The sequence below is a fragment of the Coturnix japonica genome, chromosome 4 (assembly GCF_001577835.2).
Source record: "Coturnix japonica isolate 7356 chromosome 4, Coturnix japonica 2.1, whole genome shotgun sequence".
Classification (NCBI taxonomy): domain Eukaryota; kingdom Metazoa; phylum Chordata; class Aves; order Galliformes; family Phasianidae; genus Coturnix; species Coturnix japonica.
The window spans coordinates 45,541,817-45,566,397 of NC_029519.1; the positions used below are offsets into that span (position 1 = coordinate 45,541,817).

Sequence of the window (24,581 nt, forward strand, 5' to 3'; positions counted from 1 at the left end):
TTGTCCTCTTAAGCTGAAACTAAACTGTATGAGGGTGTTACCAACCTGCAACACGTGCAAAGGAACTCTCACGCTGAAGGGTGAGCTCCACAGCAAGCCCTGTGGCAGACAGGAAAAATGCTGTGGTTCTGTAGGGCAATAGTATTTTTTGTGTTTTATTCCTAATCCTCTGCACTGATTCTGGCAGTGCACTGTTGATCTGCACGTGGTCAGAGAAGTCACTACCTCTTCCAAAGAAGCACCAAACATGGAGCATAATCTATGCCATTTTGCCCCAATGTCTGCAACAACCTAAGCTCAAGTTAAGGCAGGCTCTGGGGCAAGACTGAGTACATGTCAGGAAGAAACTACAAACAGTTACACAAACAAGACCAGCAATTAAAGGTGAAGCACAGCAAACCAGCAGCCTCGAGGCATTTATCAAATCATTTCAGTGCTGTCACCCTGACCTCAGATATATCCAGGTGCAAAAACCAAGAGCACACACAGGAGGAAGAGTCCTAGCCAGGGAGCCTGTCCCCTAGAGCCGTTAGTTTGTTGATGGTATTCAGTTGGCATCGGCTGTACCTACTCCTATTTCTATTAGAGTAATGTTGAAAATTATTTCCATGCATTACTAGGCTCAACTCTGCAGTTAGCTATGTCTGGATCAACTCTTCAAGCAGCTAATGCAGTGTAATGCTCTCATAGGAACCTCTATCTCCTATACATTTACTAGCATGCTTATTTTTTTATTATTTGTTGATAATCCTGACTAATAAACCGCTGCTATGATGAGAGGACAGCTTGTCAATTATTCAGACTCAAGCATTAATTTCTGTGAGTAAAGATGCCAAAGTACTGGCTGCCAGCATAGTGACGGTAAGTTTTAGTCTTGTCTGCACTTGTTATCATCAATACAGATGCTAAAAGAGAAACTGATGACTGCAAACAAAGGCAAACTGCTCCCTTTCTGCAGTTTCCTCCCTATATATTTTTGAAGCTTGTTTCCCTCCCCAGCTGCAATAGAAGAGGTGAAAATGATCTGGAAACTACTCACTCTAGGGTCACCTGAGCCACAGAATCCATCGAACTGTATCCATTCTCCATGAAAATCTCGGTGTATCGGCCCATTTTGATGGCTTCCAGCCACTCTCCCACTGACCTGTAGGCACCGCTCCCCACTGGACTGTGTTCTACCAACAAATTTGATACTCTAAAGACAAAAGGAGAGACAGAGAAGCAAAAAAAATCAGTATCAAGATGCACCCAACGTGACAAAATTGCTCTTCTGTGGCATTTTAAGTAATTGCTGCATCCCAATTCATCCTTTGCAGCTGTACTTTTTCTGACCCAATGGAAGTTGCTGACTTTACCCTGGAAGTGCAGTGCAACTTAAATAAGAGGGAGAGAACCATATGCTTATTGAGCAGCTCCGTGTGAGATTTCCCAAAGTTTTCAGTTTTATCTCAGTTTTCAGGAAGAATAGCGTAAAAGCTTTCAAAACTACCAACCATCATAGCAGAACAAAAAGATCATGTAGAATCAGTTAGGCAAGGCTTCACAATGTATCATCCACACTGTTTCACTTGTAACCTCACCTGCTTTTGAGTTGCTGCCATTGCTGCTGCACACTGCAAGTGGGAAGTGTCTGCTTCGACAGAGGAGCAGATTAGTGTCCATCCCCGTTACCTCTCACACACAAGCAGGCTCCTTTTCTACAACACTCTCCCTGTCACTCTTACTTCAAGGTCTTCAGTTTCACTCTTCCTGCTCTGTTTTCCTCCTCTTTCTTTAAAGCTCATAATTAACTTAAAACAACCCAGAGACTGGAAACTGAAACCCAAATTACATTTCCCAGCAGCAGCCATCAGAGGCAGGCTGTTGTTAACACTTCAAGGGCTGCTCCCGCAGAGTCAGGCCAGGATTTTGCATGCAGGCAGCATCCAGGAAGCCCTGCAGAGAGCAGCAATGCTCCAACCATGCCTCAGCCTCCTGGCGAGGCTCACGTTTAGTCCTGAAACCAGAGTGAGATTCCTGGCTCCTGTAGCCTCGCTCAGACTTCCGTGCAGCAACTGCTACCTGCTTGGTTATGTCATGCACAGAAAAAGCATTTCAGGCAAATAACAACCCTTCCCCACAGTAAAACCTGGTACAAGTAACCTGTGTTTTGAGCAGGGCCATGAATGATGAGCAGAGCACGAAGAGACTTGTCCAAGGTCATCCAGGAAACCAACCAGATTTCTCCCGTTTTGTAAACCAAGACACACAGCTAACATAAGCCTTGCATAAAGATTAGTACCCACAGGTAAAAACATTTGCTAGGCCAGCCTCTGACTGTGAGAATTATGCTTGAAAGATTTTCAACTCGAAGGAGAGCTGAGATTTTATATTGTTATAGCACTTCAGGAATCTTCATATATTTTATGATCACATTAGTATTATTTGTTTATTTAATAGCAATGCTGAAGGGTCCAATAAAATGTGAATACTTGCAGTACCAAGAGCATAATGGCTTCCCATAACATTTTATACACATGAGGAATTCAAAACTCCTAAGTAATCATAATGAGAAGTGGATTTTTAACACTAATGTCAGGAGGCACCTACTGATATGCATGCACTGTAATGTAGAGAGTGACTTCCTCCCTTATTTGCATTAATGAGAATTTCCATAAAGAATACATTACATATATTAAAAAAAATCCTTTACAGCTGCTGTACTTCGAAATTATGATTCATTTGGAATTACTATGGTCTGGTCATGGCAATCTATGATTATAGAAACAGCCCCAAAGCCTGCCTGTTCACATACTCCATCCACACAGAATATACCCACAGCACCTTTAAAAAGAAGTTGGGAACTGCAAGGGCCTGTCAATGGCATAAAATATCAGCAAAGTGTTTAACAGCCCACGGAGATGGTTTACTGCCTGTTTTAATCATTTCTAGCCTAGCAGGTTGATATAACAGTACATATAGTCATCTAACAGGCCTTGGAAATTACTGTTCTCAACTGAGAATAAAAGAGAAACATCACATTTTGTGCTACCATAAACATGTTCCCGCAGATTTGCCAGGGCTAACATTACAACTGATCACTAATAAGAGTCATTCTTCAATTTCTTCCTCATATGACTCAATGATGCATGTGAAATAGCCGAAACAAACAGAGCTATTCTGTATTTAAAGATGAAACTATGTAAAGTTTTCATGTTTCTTCCCTTCCAGTGCATTAGATGTTACGCACTGGGACATGCCGTCCCTTTTATTTTATCTTTTTACTTTAGTCCTCTGACAATAAGCTTTTCTGATGGGCCTCTTCCAGCATTAATAAGGGAACTCCATAGCCATCAATCAGGGAAGCAGCAATGATTTATATACATCACTCCTGCATGAACGTGTGAGAGACTGAGTGATTAGCAACACAGATGGTGCAGAAGTAATACATGTGCGCTTACAATGAAATCTAGTATGGTGCAGAGACCACTACCAAAACTCACTAAAAACTATTAACCTCTCTGCTTTTTCTCAAGTGGAGCTTTATTTCTTGATTCAGACTTCCCTTATTTGTAGCGGTGCAGCTATTGAAATTCATGCTGAATTGCAGACTGGCTGCTTGGTTCACTTAACATGGTTTTAGCAAATTGCTCGTGCACGACTCTTTGGGAACCACAGAGATCCCCTCACAATTACAAGAACTGTTGGAACTGGAGGTGGCAGCCAGCACACCTGGGAATGCTTGTGGGAAGGTGCACTTAGACATCTATGAGCTTTGTACATCCTAAGTTTTCCCAAGAGACTTCCTCATTCGCATTACAAAGATAAAGTCAACAGGCAGATAATTTGTGCAGTGTTTACTATCTACTTCACAGACTTGATCTTGCTCTCCCTCACCCTCACCTTGGGGTAGAGTGTAGGTAGCTTTATCATAGACCTATAAATACTGCTGAAACTGCAGTTTCTGAAAGGCAGGCCACAGTAATTTTCTTTGCTGGAGTAGTGCTACATTTATAGAGTTAGTGAATTGCTGACTGGCCTGCCAATTTAAACAGAAAAAGTTGGGTTTGGGAAAACTCTCCTGGACATAATGAAGCTGGAGGAACATCCACCTGCAGATGCATGTAGGCTAAAGAGTAATTCAGCACCATGGGTGGGTATCCAGACAAGAATCTTTCTTTGAGAAATGGCTCTGGCCTGATTTTGTACCTGCTCGATGCATTAACCAACGTCTTCAAGCTGCTTGGGTTACGGATGAGCTTGTCCAACATGCTGACAATTTCGTCAAACTTGGGCCTGCTGTTGCGGTCTTTCTGCCAGCAGTCAAGCATCAGCTGGTGAAGAGCAGCTGGGCAGTCCATGGGAGGTGGCAGGCGATAGCCTTCCTCCACGGCTTTAATTACCTATGGGAAGTAAAACACAAAGCTGATGGGTTGCTTTTCTTCCTCTTACCTTTTTCCCTAAATGTGAATCAGTTTAAATAGAGAACTCTGGGTCTAGCAATATGCTCACACACAACCATTCCCCCCAGCCTCTGCATACAGGAGACAAATCAAGTAAACTCCATTATCTTTCACTGCTTCTATGTATGGCATAGGTTGAATGATTGATTTTAGTCACTGCAGAACGAGTCCAGAAATCCAACGTAACCAGAGGGTCAGATCTCAGGTTGCACTTGTTCAAAGCTCAGCCGAGGTCTGTAGGTCACACCAGAAGACTCCTAGAGACTGTTCTTGTCTGCCAACAGCAGCCTATGGGGCTTTCTGGCATTGTCTTGGAGTACTGTGATTTTGTTTATTCAGATGTTGGCTTCTTTTTAAATGAAAAGGCATGTGCTCAACCACAGATTTGTATTACAGTAATAAAAGCCTGACTGTATTTCAAAAGAGACTTTGAATGCTAATTGATGGATGGATTCAAGGCAGAGGCAGAACAACCATCTCATATATCATTCAATACTGTCTGGGTTTAGTCGTTTCATACTGCGTCCATGTTTCTGCCAGGAATTTAAAATGTCAGCCTAAGAGTATGTAAATTAAAAACAGGGGGAGTTTGTTGCACTGATTTCAAATACAAACCATCTATGGTTCTATATCCAAAACAAGTGGCAAGCACATGTGTTGCCTGCACTCTGGAAAGGCAGAAATGAACAAATGAGGGCAGAATTGAATAAAGCAACTTGTTTTCCCTCATTCTGGACAGACTTACAGTAGGGTTCCTAGTCCAGCAGTTCCCATTTTGAACTGTTAACAGCATTCAGGAGAACACAGCTCTCATTTCAGGCCACAAGGGTCTGCGACCATGTCAGCAGAGTCCTAGCAGCCCATCTTTACACCCTCTACTCCCAAGACTTACTGCCCAACAGAAGTTGGAAGCAGCTATTGCTGATGGTGAATACTGTGTAATACCACAATGCTTCACTGCTTGACTCCAAGGACTGCCTCAAATGCCGTTCATTCTAGGCACTCTCTCACTTAAGATTTGAAAACATCTTGTGCTTAAAAAGAATGCTCTATGGTTAGCACTGCACTTCTGGAGGCTCCGAAATTTAGGACCGCATGCATCATTTTCAAATCATCCTCCACCATATCGCTTCTTGCCAGGTGGAATAGTCCCAGGAATGAGCAGGGCTGGCTGAGCAGCACTAGCAGAAACCTGGAACCCTCTAAGGACATATGTAGTAGAGAAGAAATGTCCTGAGGCTCTGCAGTCTTCTCAAAGGTTACTGAGCAGTCTGAAGATCTGGTGTGCAACACCTGCAATCCTTCTGTGCTTTGACAGAGGCTTATCTAAGATTTCATCTGTGGGTGGAGCAGTTGCATTGCTCTCCACCCAACCTTTGTCTATGAAGTGATCTTGTCTACTGCTGGACTACTAAAAGCCAATATGGCTTTTGCTCACAGCATCAAACACCAGGCCCACCACACTGCACTGTCTGCATTGTCTATTCTTCACATCATGCACTTCAGCTGGTCCCTGGCCCCAGATTTACAACTGCCCTATAAAAAGTCTCAGTATGGCACAGCCATGAGAACATTATTTGCTGTATTTATAACAATAATGGATTATCTTCCAGCTGTAGCAGAAAGAAAATAGTAGCAGGACAGGTAGCAGACCATCTGGCACCAGCTCAGAATATCTGAACTACATCTGCAATGGGGTTATGCATGCTTTATATTCCTGGCAGTAACATCACAATCAATAGCATTAACTCAATTTACAGGATGTCATTCATTCTGGTGATACAATGTAAATGGTATCAAAATACTGCAAGGACTAGGAGCTGAAGCACGCTCTTGCATCTGAAGGTGCCTTCAGGGTCTGGCTGTAACAGCAGTAAAAGAATTATGTAATAAAGACTAAGTCACTCGAAGCAACTGCAATGCTTAGGAAAAAGAAAGGCAGATTTGCCATTTTGTTCGTGGGTAAGTACAGCTTTTTTAAGACTTGAAGAGCTAAAACTTGCATAGGTAAAGAGACATGTTTGTTCCTTTACCTCCTCTGGAGAAGCACTATTCACTTAAGGATGGGGTGACCACACTAGGGATTTTTGGAAGATGACAACCTGAGATAGTCTATCCCAGTAAACCTAGTAACGTACATAGCTCCCTGTTTTCACAAAGCAACCACTATGATCATTTAACTTACCATCCTAAAACAGGTCACAGAATTCCCCTCAATTCCTGTGCTGAGCCTTCTCTTGTGGTTCAAAACTTATTTTTAGAAAGCCATGCAGTCATCAGCATGACTTTCAAATGTGGTTTGTAGCACTGAAGTTACAACACTGCCTGCCTTGCGGCACTGCAACCCACTACCACAGGGGAAACCAGCCTGGCTGAAACATGGTGAGAACTGTTTTGCTCACTGCTGACTGCGCCTGCATATAATATACTTTAATTATAAAGCACACAAAAAACTTGTGCAATGGAGTCTCAAATTCACGTGAGCAGAGCTCACCAGACCTCCACCCAACGCTACATCTAACACTGATGATTCTTCTGCCAACACAAGCAGGGGAGGAAAGAAGAAAGACAATGGACCTTTAGGGGATGAAAGAAGGAGGGATAAATACAAGGAGAAATATTTTTCTGCCACAGCACTGAATTAAATTTCCTAGGCTGCCACAACTGAGGCATTTACTATCTGCACATGCTACAGGGAGAAAGCAATGCCTGATCAGGAACTGATGTTCATCAACATCTCACCAGTGTTCTGCTTCCTGCTGTTAAAGAAAGCGTTCCATCCCCCAAACTGTCTCTCCCTGGGTGTGAAATTCACCTTATGCCCAGAGGATGGACAAGGTGGTACTTATTTTAATTCAGCAGTTCTGCAAAGTGTATGTGCTGATGGTGTTACTAAGCTGACAAGGGATTCCCCTGGCCACAGAGTGTTATCTCATTGGCACCAGCCTGAACCTCAGGCTGACATTTACTGAACATCTGTACTACACTGGTACATCAGCATTAGATAGTTAAGAGTGCTTAGTGTGACTGAAAAAGCTTGGCTCTAAATTGCTGCATTCTTCATCCAGGGTACAAAAGAAAGCCTCTGTATTTGATTGAGATAAATGCCTGTGTAGACACATGCTGCTTTACCAAATTCCCTACAAACATGACAACAACAGCATCATAGAAGCAGTGGGGCATTCATGCCAAACAACACACTTGTCCCCCTGGCAAGCAGTGCTGTGTGACCATCTCAAAAGCACCGCTTGTTTTCTTGCCCGTGCTGGAGGTGAGCAGTCAGGATGAGACAGCATGACAGGCAGTCACACTCATCGATGGCAGAGGCACACAGACCAACAGAGGAGAAACGGACAGCTCAGCCAGAGCCTCTGCTGCCAGCAAAACAGCAGAATGTCAAAGGGACACTGCTCAAAACGAATAAAAATACATTTATGTAGGGAAAAAAGGATGAAACATGAGGTGTTGTGCTTGTGACTGAGGAAGCTCGTGGCAGAGCAAAACTGTTTGTCCACTGAGCCAGCGGCAGCACTTCCCCAGGCGGAGGGGATGCAAAATCAAAGCAGGAGTGATGAGGAAGGGCTCTTTGCCATATGCAGAATGGCTGCATTTTCCTCCATCACAGAGTTGCTTTGGGGCCTGGCGTGCCGCATGATGCCCCCTACCTCATGCACTAGATGGCATCCTGAGAGACTTCCAGATCTCGTACTTCTCAGGGATGTGAATAGGAAGAAGCAGCCCAGGAAAATCTGGCAAATTCAGGTTTTCTTTTTTTTTTTTTTTTAGCTTTATACAGACGCTTATGGTGAACTTGGGGTACAGAGAAGTCTTGCAGCAAGAACAGGAGATCCTTACACAGTGTGGGACAAGAGCTACCGTAAGGAGGATGACAGTGTCCCCAGGCATGTTTGGGGCTGCATCTCTGAGTGACTGGGAAGTCAGAGCCTTGAGGGGACACTGGAGCCCAGGAGCAAGGCGATGCACCTTAAGCACAAGTAAATGAGAGCTTGCATTAACACAGATTTATAGACTTTCATAATAAGAGAAAGCAAAGGATGAGAGGAAAAAAAAAAGAAAAAGATGCAGAACCATGTCCTCAAGATCAGTGATGCAAGGATGACTTGAGATGCAGCTCTCTGCACTGCCAGTTTGGACTGCTATCACTTGATCAAACTGTATAGCTTTTGTGCAGCAAAACAAGCCCTTACCATGACTCTCTTGAGTTTCTGTTTTACAAGGCAGCAGGGGTTTGAACACACAATTGAAATGCTGCCAGTTATCAGCATCTATCCCCTGGCAGACCTTTGTCATTAAGCAGAGCAGGGACAGGCTCCAGCTCTAACAGCATTAGTGAAGCTCCAGCAGTCTGCCGGGGGAACCAGGCTTGCCTCGGTGCGGACACATTTCCCTCTGCACACAGACTGCTCTGGGCTGCTGTGAAAAACAGAGCATCAAATGGGAGGACTGCTCAGGTCTGACGTGGGGAGCAAAGACATTTTTGCAGCGGCAGACTTCCTCTGTTCCCATCCCACTTCTCTCTTTGTAGAATAAAGACTAAGCCCTCAAGTCCCCCCACATGGCAGCTCCCACACGTGCTTACATCTTGGTTTGTCATTTCCCAGTAAGGTCTCTCTCCATAGGACATCACTTCCCACATCACAATGCCGTAGCTCCACACATCGCTGGCCGACGTGAATTTGCGGAAGGCAATGGCCTCAGGTGCCGTCCATCGGATGGGGATCTTCCCTCCCTGCAACGAGAAGGGAAAAAAAAAAAAACAGATTGCAGAGGAGGGCAGACAGCATGCAAAAGAGGACAAAACAGCACTCCTTAAAGCACTGAGGGATGTTATTTTCTCTCTGGAAAGAGACATCGAATTTTAAAGTAAATCTGTTTGACAGCATGGGGCCCCTTTCCACATTATCTCAGCCCATAAGCATTTGTAGGCTGCCTACTAATTGGCTGTCCTGAAGGTTTGTTGTTTGAATGCTGTTTGAATGCTGGGACATGTATAGGATCAACATCTCAATTATGTTGCACTGGTTGGTAGGGGAATACAGTTCCTCCATTTCTAAGAGCGAGCGGGGGAGGAACAGACAGCTCTGAAGCCAGGGAAGACTTTGATCTAATGAGAGCTTCATGCAAATTGCTGCGGAAGTAATGCCTTTTTTTTCCCCTCAATGCAGTCCCAATCCTGCAGAGAGATCTGCACAGTGGGCACAGAAATCTGTGCATGCAAGACCTGCCTGCCTGGCCTTGGCTGCAGGACTGAAAACGATGTCACCTCTCAAAGATCACTGTGGTTTATCTTTCGTTGCATCTATTTTACAAATACTATTACTCAGGCACAGGGAGAGCTGTCAAATGCTTTTTGGTATCTCCTTTTCCCCTTTTTGATTTTAGGAATCAAACTTCAGACCAACTCTGAGAGAAGGAAGGGGAAGGGGAGTTTGGAAACGCTTTTCTCATTGGGTTTAAAGATTTGTCTCTCTTGATATATATCAAAATATATCTTACTGTGAAGTCCTTTCCTCTCAGTGCTGAGCTACATGTTGGAAAATCTCCCTGAATGTCCCCTAATGCTGTTTGTTATTAGAAAAAGGTAGAATTTGGAACATGTTTAAAAAGCAAATTAGAAAAGGTCCTTCTTCCAATAATTATTTATTCACAGGCTTATCAGTGCGTGCCTTAAGTGAAGGGCCAGATTCTCAGCAGTGCCAATTAGCACAAAGCAGCACGTTGCAGTCGCAGCAGGGCTGGATGAGAGCCCTCCAGCCCGCAGGGAAGCTCTGGTCCAGCAGTGTTCTGAGCCCTGTTGTGGGGTTGGGGCTGCCAAGAGCTGAAATGCCTCTCCCAAATAGCAAAATCTTTACAAGAATAGGGAATGTGACTCAGGATGCTCCCATTACAATACCCATGGAAAAATGTGTTAATAGGTAACACTGAGGGGTGCCAACCTGAAATACTGTTGGAAGCTTTCTCCAGGGCCTGTGGTGGTGGGGTTGGGTGCTGTCCACCTCTCCCTGTGGCATCGGGGCCACGTGGCCTCACACAGGTGAGCTGATGTCCAGAAGGGATGGATCCTACCACAGGCTGGAGCAGCCCTTTCTCAGGTTTTGGAAAATTACCATTGACGGGGAAGGTGGAGAACACATTTCATTAGCAATAGATATTATGTGCTTGCCAGTTTTCAAAGAGTTAAACTGTCCAGGAGACCACGGCCAAGATCTCTGTATGGGTGCCACTCTTGATCCTTCTGACCTTAGATATTCACCAAAGATGGCAGAATACAGCTGGGTGTGCTGTATTCAAAGTTCAAACAAAGTTCATTATTTGACGCTGGTGCCCAGCACAAGACTTCTAAGTAATGAGGCTGCCATTAAGTTCTGCTTTATTTGGCCATTCTCACTTCTAAGGTATAGACTGATCCAATACTGATTAGCTGATAACATCTGGTCAAACACTCATGCCTTGTTTATGGGCTGTGGATTTGTAGAAACCTCTTTGCCGAACAGCCCGAATACCAAAATGTGTCAGGAAGCACATTTTTCATAGGCTCAGCCCATTCAGTATTCATATATGTCGTGTTTGGGGACATGATATAGTAGTGGGTTGTTAGAATTAGGATAGTACGGTTAGGTTGTGGTTGGACTTGATCATCCTGAGTGTATTTTCCAACCTGAGCAATTCCATGATACAACTCACCCTGGTAGTGTACGCTGCTTCAGGATCATCTTCTAGGACTCTGGAGAGACCAAAGTCGGACACCTTGCAGACTAAGTTGCTGTTGATGAGGATATTCCTGGCAGCAAGGTCTCTGTGTACGTAACCCATGTCAGACAGGTACTTCATCCCTGATGCGATGCCTCGCAGCATCCCGACCAGCTGAATGACCGTGAACTGCCCGTCGTTCTTCTGCAAAGGGAAAGAGACATTTGATCAGATGAAAGTCTCTGCACCCTCAGCATTGCATGTGCACAAATAAAAATGCAAAGGCGAGTCTCTAGGGATAAAAAACAGGAAAATTAATAATTCATTACTCTCATGCTCTGACCATGAAGCTTTTCAAAGTTTCATTGTTTGGATAAGCATCTCTAGAGACAAAGCTAAGGAAATGTAGTTCTTTTAACTGGAGATCAAGCAGCGAGCTATTTCCAATGGTGACTGATGAAAAGATTGCTACAGGGAGGGAACATGTATAAAAACACCAGGGCGGACAATCTCTGAATCAGCCGACTGCATGGCACCAAGTTGCTTATAAATCCTACCTGCAAAAGTCCACGTGTCAATATTTGGGGCAGGGGCTCCCCCCATGCTACCACACTGCATTTCTAAACACTTCCTCTGTCTTTTCAAAGAGGTCTCATGAAAAGCTCTGACACTGCCTGGTTTTTGACACTGCCTGGTTTTTGCCACGATGCAGTATGGATGTATCAAGAAGTTTGGCAGGCTAAATGAGTCCTTTCCACACAGCACTCTGCTCTTTAGAACAAACACAACATTCTACAGCTCACTGTTATCTGCTTGTATCAGTGCATGAACCATGTCCTTCATGAGGCTGGATAAATACAGACGAAGCAGATAACAGATACTTCTGCCTCCAGACTGCACTAATGGCTGGACCAGCACCCAGCAAACATTATTGTTGATATTAACCTTCTGCAAAGAACGCAAAGTTAAATCCAGCCCCCCTCGAACAAGTGTCTAAGCATTACCTTTAAAAATGTATCCAGAGAACCATTTTCCATGTATTCCGTTACTATCATTACAGGTTTGCCTGGAAAAGAAAAACAGCAAACAAGTGTTAGAAGCAATGTATTAAAAACAAACAAACAAACAAACACAAAAATAAAGTCTTTTCATAATGCTTCTGGATGTGAGTGTGTAGCCACTCAATAGTAAATCTAAACTGAGGAGCCACTGGATCTGTAGGATGATCACACTTCTTGCCCACATGTACATAGAGACAGGAGGATCAAGGAAGCCAAGAAAAGGTGACCCTAAAAGGTGATGGGGAGCAAATCCTAGAGTGTTTAGATGGCATTTGTGAAAGAGGTTATGAGCTGAACCCTGACAGCCCTACAGCCCTGACAGCTGCCCCAGCAGAGCCAAAATGCACACGGCAATACTATAGCCTCCCCACTCTGAAGTAACTACATGAGCACAACAGGAGCAACCGGAATGATCTGAAGTATCTATCTGAGTGTGATAACCATCAAGGCCAGGAAAGGATGGGATTACACCCTGTGTAATTCAAGAAATCCCATGTGACCATCCCTGTAAATACCTCTGGAAATATGAAAAGGAATATTAATGCTGCAGGACAAAAGCAAATAAGCATAGAGCGAGTGGCAGTGGAAATTAGGAGGTTTCTATGTACAAGAAGAACAAAGCTGTCAATCAGCCCCCCCAGCATGGGACCAGATGCCATTTCTCCAGCTCCACGCTGACCTCCATACAACCCACTCCTGGTGGATATGCTGGGACACCCACTGCTCCCTGGCGCCGGCATGGAGCTCATGCACCCTCCTTTGGTTACATCCCAGAGCAGAGGGCACAGCATGCTGCAGGGCAGACGTTGGGTTAACACCAGCAGCGGGTCTGCATGCAGGGAGGCACCGGCAGCCTGACTGCAATTACAATTTCAGGAAGCTCTTTGCTGTGCCGATTCCTTTTCACCTTCCCTAAATAATAACCAGATCTCTTCCCAAGATGTGTGCTGTATTGATTCGGTGCAGTAGTTAAAAAAAATAAAAAAGGATCAAAACAAAAGTTCTTAACAAAAGGCCTGGCCTCCCATTGTTGACAGGAATAATAATGTTTTTCAAAATCCATTTGATTAATTTTCATGCCCGAGTCATTTTAATGGTAATTATATATATAGTTTTTGCTCAGTTTTTATATCTAATTTCTCGCTAGCTTGCCACAGTGGCATAGCAATAATTAATGTGGTGTGCTCCAGCCCTTGTAAATTCAATGAAATCTTATAAGAACATGTAAATTATTTTTTATTCAAATCAATTTGCATTAGCTAGCATGAAGCACAGACAAAAGAGGAGCTGTCAATTATTCGTAAAGTGCATTATAAGTGTCTTTTGTCGAAACGATCAACGAGAGCTGCCACATGTCATAACATGCACACGGAGGTAAATGCTCCTAAAATCAGTTCATATTCTACCATTAAGACCGATCTTAATCTTCCCACTTTCCCACTACGTTAACCATTTGCCTAATTTACTGTTTAATTATCTACATAATAAAGATAATTGTGAACTTGTCAATCAGAGCTCTTGCCGTTGTGCAGACCCTACCTATGAAGCAAAAGGGACTTGTGCTGCCTCCATTCTTTCAGCTCTTATCACAGCTATTGTCTGAGCTCAGAGCTCACCACAAGTATTATTTTTGAAATGAGAGCTGCACTCTGGGGCCAGGAATAATAATATCGTGTTCCCCAAACACTGCAAGCCCTGTCTTCAAGGATGGCAAACTTCAGTCTATGCAGAGCTCAGTGCACAGAATGGACCCTGTGCTTGAGGAGGAAAATCCCACGTACACACTCTCTTTTTACACTAAAAAAGCATTCTGGGATTGCATGAATGCAGCATGGTGATGTGTGCAGACAGCAGAGCCAGAGAAGGAAGTGCTGATGCTGGTGCCAGGAGAACAGTTGCAGCTGGCCACAAGGATGTGAACCTTCAAATGCACGTTTTCTTCTTCCACAAAAGTTTACCCCTGCTCTCAGCAGCGCAGATTCCCATCATGTTAATCTTCACAAGTTGCTGGGGTTCTTTTAGTTGTTTTGTTTTCAGTGAGGAAAAACAGAGAAGCAGTGAAGTGAAGCTGCTGCTGTTTGACTGTACATGCACTGGCAAGGTGTTTCTCTGCATCACTGATGAGTGATTTAAGGTAAAACCCAGGTTCTTTACGCCACCTATCATACAATCTCCACAGAGAGCATGCTGCCATTTCTGATGTGCCCAGTCTAACGAGTTGCTGCAAAGCAACTGCGGAATGGGGCCCTTATCTCTAATACATAAAGTCCGCACTGCAGCAAGACTGGCATCTTGTCACCTCAATGCCCCTAGGAACCTCCTGCAGGATCCTGCCTCGGGTTTCCATCTGAGAAAATAAAAGAAGATTTCTGCACTTATGTTTCATTATCTGATGGCTGCAGGTTGACACTAATTGTGAAATAAATTACTCCCATATCCAAGAGCATGGAAATAAGGACACAAACAGATTAACTTTTAACCAAAATAAATTAAAAGTAAAGACTGGCCCTTCTAATGTGCCGGTCTGATGCTCTGACAGCAGGAATCCCTCCTGCTGGTGGTTCAGGGCCACGAAATGTGTGCAGATGTCATTCCTACCCATGTACACATTGTCAGAGCAATGAAATGGAATGCTAATGAAAACAGGACTGTTGCCACTGTAACACAGAAATAGCTAAGGGCTTGTCTGCATGGGCACAATGAAGACAATTAATCCAAATTAACTAAAGGTGGGAATTTGAAGTAATTAGTTAAATGGCACTGAGGCTCCGCATGAATATTCTCATTCAGAATTAAGAACAGATTAATTCGGTTTAACTTAATTTACGTCTGAAGTAAATCATGATGCATCAAAGACATTTTACCCTAAAATTCTGAATCTACAATAGGGCAGTGACTCAACTGCTAAGCAGGAAGAGAAGATAAAAAGTACTCAGAGACAGAATTATAGTCTGGGATTCATGGAGTTGTTTTGGTATGTTCAAACTCCATTTGCTCCAAGTCCAATTTAGAAGTGGATCTGCTCCAGCGAGGAGAAAAAGGGTTTCTGACCTGTTCCCGATAAGCTGCCACAGTTCATATGGAAAACTTCAGTCTATTTTGGAAGAGGGACTGGAGAAGAGGTGGGCTGAGTAACTGCTGAGTCTCCCCTCCTCAGGCTGTGTGTAAAGGAGAACAGCTCCAGAAGCACAGATGAAGACCTACTTGAGATACAAGGTGGGGGCAAAGGACCTCAGGAGGGAGACAGCACTCCCAAACACCCATCCTGGCTCTGGGATTATATCTTTGCAAAGGAAACACCTATAGGCACAGACATGAGAGGGCACCGACCAGAACTTAGAGCACTGAGTTCTCCCCTGCAGGGAGCCAACACCTGGATCCATCCTACCTTGGATACCACAACCTCTGGAAACCTGTGAAATGAAGCACCTCTTCCTTCTCTACACCTTTTTTTTTTTTTTTTTTTTTTTGCCTCATCTTTAAGTAAAGCACCCAAAATCCAGAGCAACCAGTAGAACAACACAACAGCCAGATCATATGGTTGCACTCACTGCTGTCCTCAGCTCCCCTCTGCCATTTATTCCCAGCTTCAGTTCTTAGAACAAATCCAGAGCTTAGGCTATAAAGCCCCCAGCACTCCCAGGGCCTTTGAATCTGATGTCTGCTTTAAGCAAAACCTGCTTGCTGGGGAGCCACATCCTCTCTCTAACTGTGAATCCCACCCATCTTCCGAGGCCCTGCCAGCCAGAAAGACTCACAGCCATGTCAGCAGCAGCTTTTATGGCTGTGTGAACATCACTCACTTCCTGCCCAACAGCCCACATCCCTACAGGGCTAGAAATGGACACTTTCTGTCCAGGAAAGACAGATGTGGTGAGGCTCAGCAATGAACCCTTTCATATTCTCCTAACACAATCAAAAGCTCCAGACCTTAACATGCAACCCTTGTCCCACATACAGGCCTCTCCATTTATTTGGTTCTTTTCACTTGAAGCGCTCAGCTGAGCCTATGGGGTCAGACTCTCATATGCTGCTCTGGTGGGCCTCACAATGGGACATGTCCCTCAGATCAGGACACACAGCGAGGACATACCCCTGGGCAGAACTGTTGCACACAGGCTGTGGCTCTGTGAAAGCACACACACTGTTGCCAAATTCATCCCCTGTTTTTCCTTCCCTGCCTTTATAAAATGTCTTTGTAAGAGAAACCTATGTTTGTCTTTTTTTTTTTTTTCTTAAAAGTTTTGGGAAAATACAATTTCAAGACAAGGCTGTTGACTGCAAACTAAAATCGATTCAGAGTATGACATGATGATATGAACAGGAAAGACAGCCAGCATTTGCATCTTCTTTATTGTAGCTCTGAGAGCTACATACAAGAGATGAATCTGGAGAAGATGGCTCTGGTGAGTGATGGTTGGTACTAACAGCAGCCACGTGGCCCCAGATACCAGCATCTCAAAGGCGGTGGCTAAGTTCCAACATTAACATTACCAGTCATGAAGGCAGAAGGGGTTTCCACCATTCATACCTGTAAGACTTGTGTCTCTCAGGCTAGCTACAAACTTCTCCATACACTTGAAATATATTTGTAAATGAAGGAGTTATTACCCACAAAAACAAAAACAAACTTTGATGCAAATAACTTATCCACACTTATTTCTATCTTGAAAATACTGGGCTGAAAAAAAGCAAACTATGAAATGCTAGAGAGAAACCACAGGTCTGTCTGTGGGAGGACATCCATGCACACTCTCACTCCTCCAGATTCTCTCAGGCTTCCAGTAAGAACAGCAATAACACCTCTGTACCCTTCCTGCACTCTGGCACCTCAGATAACTTCCATTCTTGCTCACATCCCCTGTGAGCAATCATGAGATCCCATGGTTACCCTCTGCCAGCACTTTGCTTCAGTGGTTTCTCAAAATATGATAGCTGGAAATCATTTGGTTTGGCTACCCAGACTTTTGATAGCAAAATTATCTACCTTTCCCTGTCAGGGAAATTGCTTTCTATGTTTTAGCATTTCTTTACTCACATTGGAGCTCACATGGTTCCAAAAGTAAAGGAATAAAGGCAAGAATAGGAAGTGAATCTGCTGTAAGCACTGAGAGGACGGCTCAGTGTCCCAGCATTCAAAATGTTCCTGTGTGGCCTCATTTCAAGTAGAGGGTGCAACCAAATTATCTGGAAGGCAGAAGTCATGCAGTACGCTCTGATGGCCCTCAGGCATCCTAAGCTTACTCCTGTACCCACCATCTACTCCATCTGCACATAGACAGGCATATAATCTCCCATTTCATTAACTTTAGACCTTTGAATGGGGATTTTCTCTTAGCCCACGTGTATTACACCTTAGGAGTTAATATTTCTCATCATTTCTGTTCCCAGACCTACTACATGTGAAATTTCAGGCAAAGGGAGTTTGCTGCTTTTAGAGAAATGATGAAGCGTGCACTGAAAATGTGAGTTACCCAGTGTTTCCTCCCCCACCTCTCCCATCAGTCAGCACTCAAAGACATCAGTCTGCAGCCGGCTGCACCTACTTTTTGTGACAACACCTTCCAGGTGGATGATGTTGGGGTGGTCAAACTGCCCCATGATGCTTGCTTCTCCCAGGAAATCCCTTCTCTGTTTTTCCGTGTAGCCAGCTTTCAGAGTTTTGATGGCCACTGGAAACTCGCGTTTTCCCTGCAGTTTCAGTCGTCCACTGCAGACTTCTCCAAATTCACCTTCAGAGGAAATCAGAAAGGATCACAGTATGCCTAAGGAATGCAGAGCACATATCTGTAGGATGCAGCCTATCTTCTATAGAAAGCTAATCAAAAATACCCAGGGCTGTCCTACGTTTGTGAATATGGAAAGTAGAACATCACAGTGATAAACATCACAAACAGCCAGCACAGCACAAGCCATAGACATAAGAAAACTAGGAAGCTGCAAATCTCAGTCTCTTTAGAAAGATAACCAGAGCTGAATGAAACACTCCTGGCAATGGATTTGATCCCACTCTAAAGGTGAGCTGTTCCAGTATGTAATTTTCCGAAATTTAAAGAGCTATGTTCCAAATTCCATTGTTGGTTCTTTTTTTTTTTTCTCACTTCATGATTCTTTTGCCTACTAGATGAAAGACTCCTGTCATATGCTGTATCATTCTCTGTGTAGACAGCTGTAAAACACAAACCAGTTGCTTCTGAACCCTCCTTTGCTAAGTTGAATAGATGGGATGCTGTTGGCCTCTCACAGCAACATACATTTTTATGGACTGAGCACTCTTTCCAATTTTACAACTACCTTTTTTTAGAGGTAGCCTAAATGTTTATTTTTCCTTGTGAACAGTAAATTATCTTTAAAGACACGGTATCAGAGGGTGACAGATATTCCCGCTGTTAGATGTGAATCCAAACACACAGCTTAACTTGAACAGAAATGGAAACTTAGTCTTTTAACCATGGGAATTAAATGCTTTGGACTTGAGTTTGTGCTTGCATTTGTCCTTCCCCCTTTTTAAAAAATATCAGATGAACTTTCAATCTTTATTTTTGCTTTAATCGACAAGGAGAAAAAGATGAAAGTGGTGCAAAAGAATCTGAACATTAAGTGACTAATTTCCCTTAGCATTCACTCAGCTCAGTCCAAACTTGCCTGTTTTTTGCCATTTTTAACACAGTCACTGAAATTCAAAACTACAGTCAATGGCAGATTTGTCCCAGGCCTCTGCTGGAACAAAGGTATGCTCCACATACCTTGCAAAGTGCCTAACAGCACAAATATTTCACAGCCCTTTTCTGGTTTCTAATGTTATAAACATCAGCCCTCCGCACTGCTAGGGGTCACAAAACACATTTCCATACCGGCTCCGATAACTCTTTCAATGGTAATACACGAAGCTTCTATTTCCTTGGCAAACTCGTGGACAGCTTGATTAGGGTCCTCGTAGGTGTGGGGATCAATGTAGGTTCTTACACCAGGCAGTTTAACTGCAAACACAAATTACGGTGTTAACAGCACATGACACAGCAGATGAGGATGACACCCATTCCTACCCCTTGCACTATCTGCCTTGCCAAAAAACATGGCAGCAGGAAAATCTATTCCTACTGTAAAAACGAACAGATAATGCTTTTTGAGTGCACTCCGAGGATGCCCTGTGCTTTGAGACACCATGCAAGTGAGTGTGTTCAGAAAAGACATTTAGTTTACATGTGACAAACACACATCTTCATCATATTTAGGAAAACCCATGACACTGGTCAGCTGGGAAGACGTGCAGTTTAAAGTTCCTCTTGGTGCTGAGCAACGGGCTGGTCCAGGGTGTGGTGCAAACCTGTGCTGTCGGGAGACCTTGCTTAGTGCAGAGGAATGGTTAGAGAGTGCCTGGGTGACCTTGAGCAGGCAGCTCTGCCTCTGCACACTGTAGTGCCTCATCTGTAATTCTCCCCACTGCAAAGGTTTATAAAGGCTTTGAGGTGTTTGACAGCACTGGAACGAGCCCTGTCAGCCAGTTACAACCCAAATGAGCAGCCCTTCTGCAGGAAGGGGACTCCAGGAAGAAGAGTACAAAATGCAGAATGCTGAGGAACAACTTGCAAAGCAAGTCAGATGGATGGCAGTTGATGGAGAGCTGCAATAAGTTATGCCCTACCACTCATATATTAACTAATCAATCAGCCACATTATTTCAGATGGAGTTACTGAAATTTAAATGAACAGAATATTTGCAGTACAAAGCCTGTGGGTTGTACCAGTGTAAATGTAATCAATACCAGGCTTTCTCTACAGGACTCGAGAGGAAAAAAAGTATTTTCATTATCTTTATTATAAGTTTGTTTTGACAATCATTAAGGCTACTCAGATGAAGAAATGCTCATCAGTCTAATAAGACAGCTACATTACACAGTGGCTCTTAATTGATTTGCTTCCTGCTGCCTTCATTACATAGCACTAATGGAAATCTGACTTTTGCTCACAATACATTTGCCTTTTCCACCCCAAATGGCACTTTACTGTTACAAATCCACAGATCCCACAACATTTTATTAAGGAAGGTTTTTCAGATGCTGGCTTTGGAAGTACCAAAGGATTGAGAGTAATTGCAATATGTACTTCTCAGCATTACCATAGAGGCTCATTTATTCAGACTACCTTACAGTCGTTAAAATGGCATTTCTGGAAGCTTCCTAAGAGTAAGAAGTGAACATTAATTCCTCATGTCTTGCAGAGGCATCCAAGGCAAAGAGTAGCCGGGGGCTCAGTCCCCACAGCTACTTGTGGGCTGGCCTGAGTGGAGCAAAGGTTTACAACAAGTATTCTGGACAGACGCACCCAGAGCACAGACTGAGAGCTGTTAAATGCCAGCCAGGCAAAATTAGAAGCATCTTGAGTAACAGTGCGTATCCCAGTGCCATGAAACAAACCAAAATGGCTTTTTAGGCTGATCCACTGCAAACAGCATTCTGTTTGCTCCATCCTGGATAAAGAATGTGCAGGTGTGAGTAGCTGGGCACAAGTTAGAACTGTTCCGACTCTCAAGTCTGCGCTCAGTCCTCCGTGCAGCTTAGAGCAGGGGCAGATGGGGCTTACTGAACAACAGAATTATCTGGATTCTTTTGTGAATTAACAGCAAAATGAGTTCTGAAAAAAAACACCAACCCTCAGTTGTAATTCTCATTACCAGGCAGGGCAGAAAACACATATATCCATGTTGGATCTTTACTCACTGTGGCCATTATGAAAATGCATCTTTTCTTCTTCTGGGTCTTGTTTAGCCTTGCTGTAGCCACACCGCCTGGGAAAAAAACAAAAACAACAAAAAAGAGTGCTTTTGTCTCTGGAATAGCAGAACCTCCCTCATTACCTCAGCTGGGCAAAGCACAAAAACCCAGAGCAGTGACAAATCCAACCTCTCAAGTGGCCGTATCACTGCTGTCCCAGTTTTAGCTCATCAAACTACTTGCAATTTCCCTAATGGGATTCAGGGCCCAAGGCCCGCTGACTTTCAATTGGACTTGTGCTTCTAAATCCCACAGATGCTTCTGAAAACTCCATTCTGCCATACATCTAATTTAGCTATTATTATAAAGAAAAAAGCAAGAACAGGAAGGACAATGGAAGGGGAATGGGATGGAACATTAGAATTGCAGAAATGGGATCTCCTAGTCCACAGAGCTCAAACCCCAGCTTTTGCAGGTACCGTCTTGTATGTGCTGCACTGTCCCTTTACCCACTGCATTTGCACAGAACTGGAACTTTTTTTGGTATTGTAAAAATAGCCTTATGCCAAAATAACATGCAAAATGATAGGGTTAAAACAAATGTCTACCTGTTGGCTCACTGCCTTCCAGGGTTTGCTGCACACTCCTGGCTCTGACTGGGCTTCCTCCACAACTCCTACCTTAACCAGGGGAGCTACCATTCATGCAATCCCTTCTGACCAGCAGCAAGTCAGATGGAGGGCACACAGTCACTGCCTGACCTATCTTATGCCTGCGTTAGCACCAGGCAGTGCAAGGATGCTGCTGGATCCCACAATAGAGTTGTGAGCAGCCATAAGGGAGTCACATCTCCTCCAGAGAACCTTTCTGTCAGTCTGTGGCTGCCTGCCCTGACTCAGCCCTCAGCCTTTGCACTGGTTCTCTATGGGATGCCACCACGCCAGCAGTAAGTGGCTGCTTCAGTGGCATTTCTGAGACCTGCTTCACATCCATAACCACTTTGGAAGCTACAGGGTAACTTCATGGGCAAGGAAAACCATTGTATACACACACATGTATGTATTTTAAAGTATGGGATGAGGTGTGTAGGATTAAGACGTATCTGTCATTGTTTCCAAGGATCCAATATAATAACTGGATAGAGGAACTGAATAATCCTTAAAGCAAATCACATGGACATGAGATACGGGGACATTGCTTGTATGAGTGAAAAACCCACAAGCAACGCTCAGAAGCCAGCCAGCACACAGCTGGACAGCTGGTGTTACACCTCCATCAGAAAGCCTTGGGTTGCCACTTGAAACTGAGAAACTTGGGAGACTTCTCTTTCATGACCCAGGATTTCGGGACAGGGCATGCACATGCTCCAGAATAACTCACAGCAAGGAAGAGTGTATGATTAGCAGAAACAAAACTGCAATTAGGAGGAGGTGGTAATAGGCATCTGCATGAAACATGCCCTCAGCATGAAGTCCTATTACTGTGAACTGCTGCCTGCCTGGTTGCAAGGGGCTGAGCAGCCTTTTGGCTATAGGATTTTGGCACCAGATCTGTGAAATGATTAAAAAAAAAAGCCCGGTAAGGGGATGCAGGACGGGCTGCTAGGCTGGATCTGGCAGCACAGGGCCCCAGAGGGCTGAGGAGGGCAAAGAAATATGAGCTACGTGGTTACTGCCAGGAGGGCAGCAGGGACGTGGGCTTACCTCTACGAAAGGTGCCAAGGTGAGACAGGAAAACACAGAGGCAAGTAGAGGGCAATGGATTGCTACACGATGCAAAAATAAGGGGGGAGAGACAAGCAATGCAGAGGCACAGGCACAAAGATGACAAGGCCTATACACAGGGAGTAATGAGTAAGCAGCCAGGCTATCCATGCAGGGTGCAATTTCAGCAGCAGTGACAGAACCACAGCCAAGCAGAGACCATTGTGCTCCGAATGCAAAACCGATCATAGAAGCAAAGAGCAGCCCAGAGACACAGCTTGTGGGTTATCCCCACTTTGCTCTTGGCAGTGCTCTTCTCCTGCTTCTAGTAGCAGCAGTACCACTTCCCATGCTGAGACCCTCCCAGTAAGGGTCATTTTAAAGGGTATTTTGGTGCTTATGATCCCTGGGGGAAAATGGATTCTCCTCCTTCATTGTGCCGTCCTCCCCTGAAAGCCTAACAACTAAAGACAGAGGTCTCAATATCAATTCCCCCTTCTGGCAACCCCAACGTTTTAGTTCTGCAGGTTGCCAGAAGTTGAATCAGGTTTCTGCAGAACTAAATTTCAGCACTGGGGTGTGCATGTAAAGGAGAGTGTGGTTTTGCGGTGTATATTTAAAAACTCAAAATTCCTCAATTCATCCTTGCTCTACCTAAAGCACGTACACCAACATTGGCTTATATGAAAAACAATAATTTATTTTCTTCATCTTTTTCAAGCAAATGTCCTATTTCTTCTTCAGACTTAGAGCGCTTCATATAAAACATACCTTTCTACCACTACCCTATATCTTGCTCATCAAGAGGGAGGAGACAAAGACAGGGAATGTGTGACTACCAACATACAGGGTTCAAGCACACCATAATGCAAAGCACTGCTGTACCACACAGGGATACATTTAAAGGACCTGTGCAAACAAGTTGGCTTTGGCTGTACCCTCCATAGAACTACCCAGAGAATCAGGCTATACACATCCTGTCCAGGGCTAAACCTCACTTTTTCCATTCTGGACCTTCAGTTGGTTTGGATACCACACAAGAAATAAGTTTTCTGACTTTCTTCCCTACCTAAATCCCACAAAAACATGCTATTTCACATTAGGAGTCCTGATTCAGTAAGTGAATCTAACTAGTAGATAAAATTACATTAAATTCTGGTTTTCTAATATGTTTCTTTGATAGAAAAAGCTCTCATTTTTTTGGGAAAATAATCTGTTTCTGCCTGCATATTCACTCTTAATTCTTATCGTAAAAGCTGCAAGTTTGAAGTCTCCTGATGAAGATTCATTCTCCAACTTATTGTCATTATACAAAACAGATTTCCTTCATCTTTTCTGTATCACATACAGTGAAAGCACAAAGATCCTGACACTGCCTCCCACTGTGCTGGAGACACTCAGCCAAAAAGTTAATGGAATTGAGCAGCACACCTGGATCTCAGCTCATTTACTCCTGTTGTGGATTTGTCCCAGTTTTTATATCTAGAAAACAGATGTCCTCTTTGCACAGCTCTGTGTATTTCAATAAAGGTATCAGAGGAAAAAAGTGAGACTTCAAATATTCTTCAAGCGTCATGTCTTATTTAAAAACTACTTGCAGATTGGCAGGCAGCTCATAAAATATTTATGGAGCAGATTATTAGAGTGAAGTTGTAAAATGATTCCTTATATAGGTTTATAAAATATAAAACGGATAGGTAGAAAGATGAAGAATCCAGCTGGGAAACCAATGCCCTCTGCCTCGCATGATGCCAACCCACGGAGAAGAATCTTTCCAATGTCAAGAGAGGAGGCAGGAAGATGCTTGCTCTCCCTGGACAGACTGGGATGCTTGCATCTGAACGAGCTCTTCAGAATGCCTTTGCTGGGTGGTGTGTGGCTCCTCAGCTGCCTGGGGCACCCACAAAAGCCACATCATGCCAAAGGGAAGGAGTTTCCACATCCCTGTCT

The 24,581-nt window shown here is 43.9% G+C and overlaps 1 protein-coding gene across 17 annotated transcripts in view; it reads right to left on the reverse strand.

Annotated features, from left to right (window-relative positions):
• EPHA5 (EPH receptor A5) overlaps positions 1 to 24,581 on the reverse strand; it is a 197,566-nt gene that overhangs the window by 12,154 nt on the left and 160,831 nt on the right. For all 17 annotated transcript variants that reach the window (XM_015861733.2, XM_015861738.2, XM_015861732.2 and 14 more), the window contains 8 exons: positions 20,935 to 21,002; positions 19,069 to 19,194; positions 17,761 to 17,946; positions 12,158 to 12,219; positions 11,148 to 11,357; positions 9,043 to 9,192; positions 4,189 to 4,382; positions 1,040 to 1,195 (listed from right to left, as the gene is read on the reverse strand). In XM_015861733.2, coding sequence (XP_015717219.1) covers positions 1,040 to 1,195; positions 4,189 to 4,382; positions 9,043 to 9,192; positions 11,148 to 11,357; positions 12,158 to 12,219; positions 17,761 to 17,946; positions 19,069 to 19,194; positions 20,935 to 21,002 — 1,152 coding nt within the window. The remainder of the gene's footprint in view (positions 1 to 1,039; positions 1,196 to 4,188; positions 4,383 to 9,042; positions 9,193 to 11,147; positions 11,358 to 12,157; positions 12,220 to 17,760; positions 17,947 to 19,068; positions 19,195 to 20,934; positions 21,003 to 24,581) is intronic.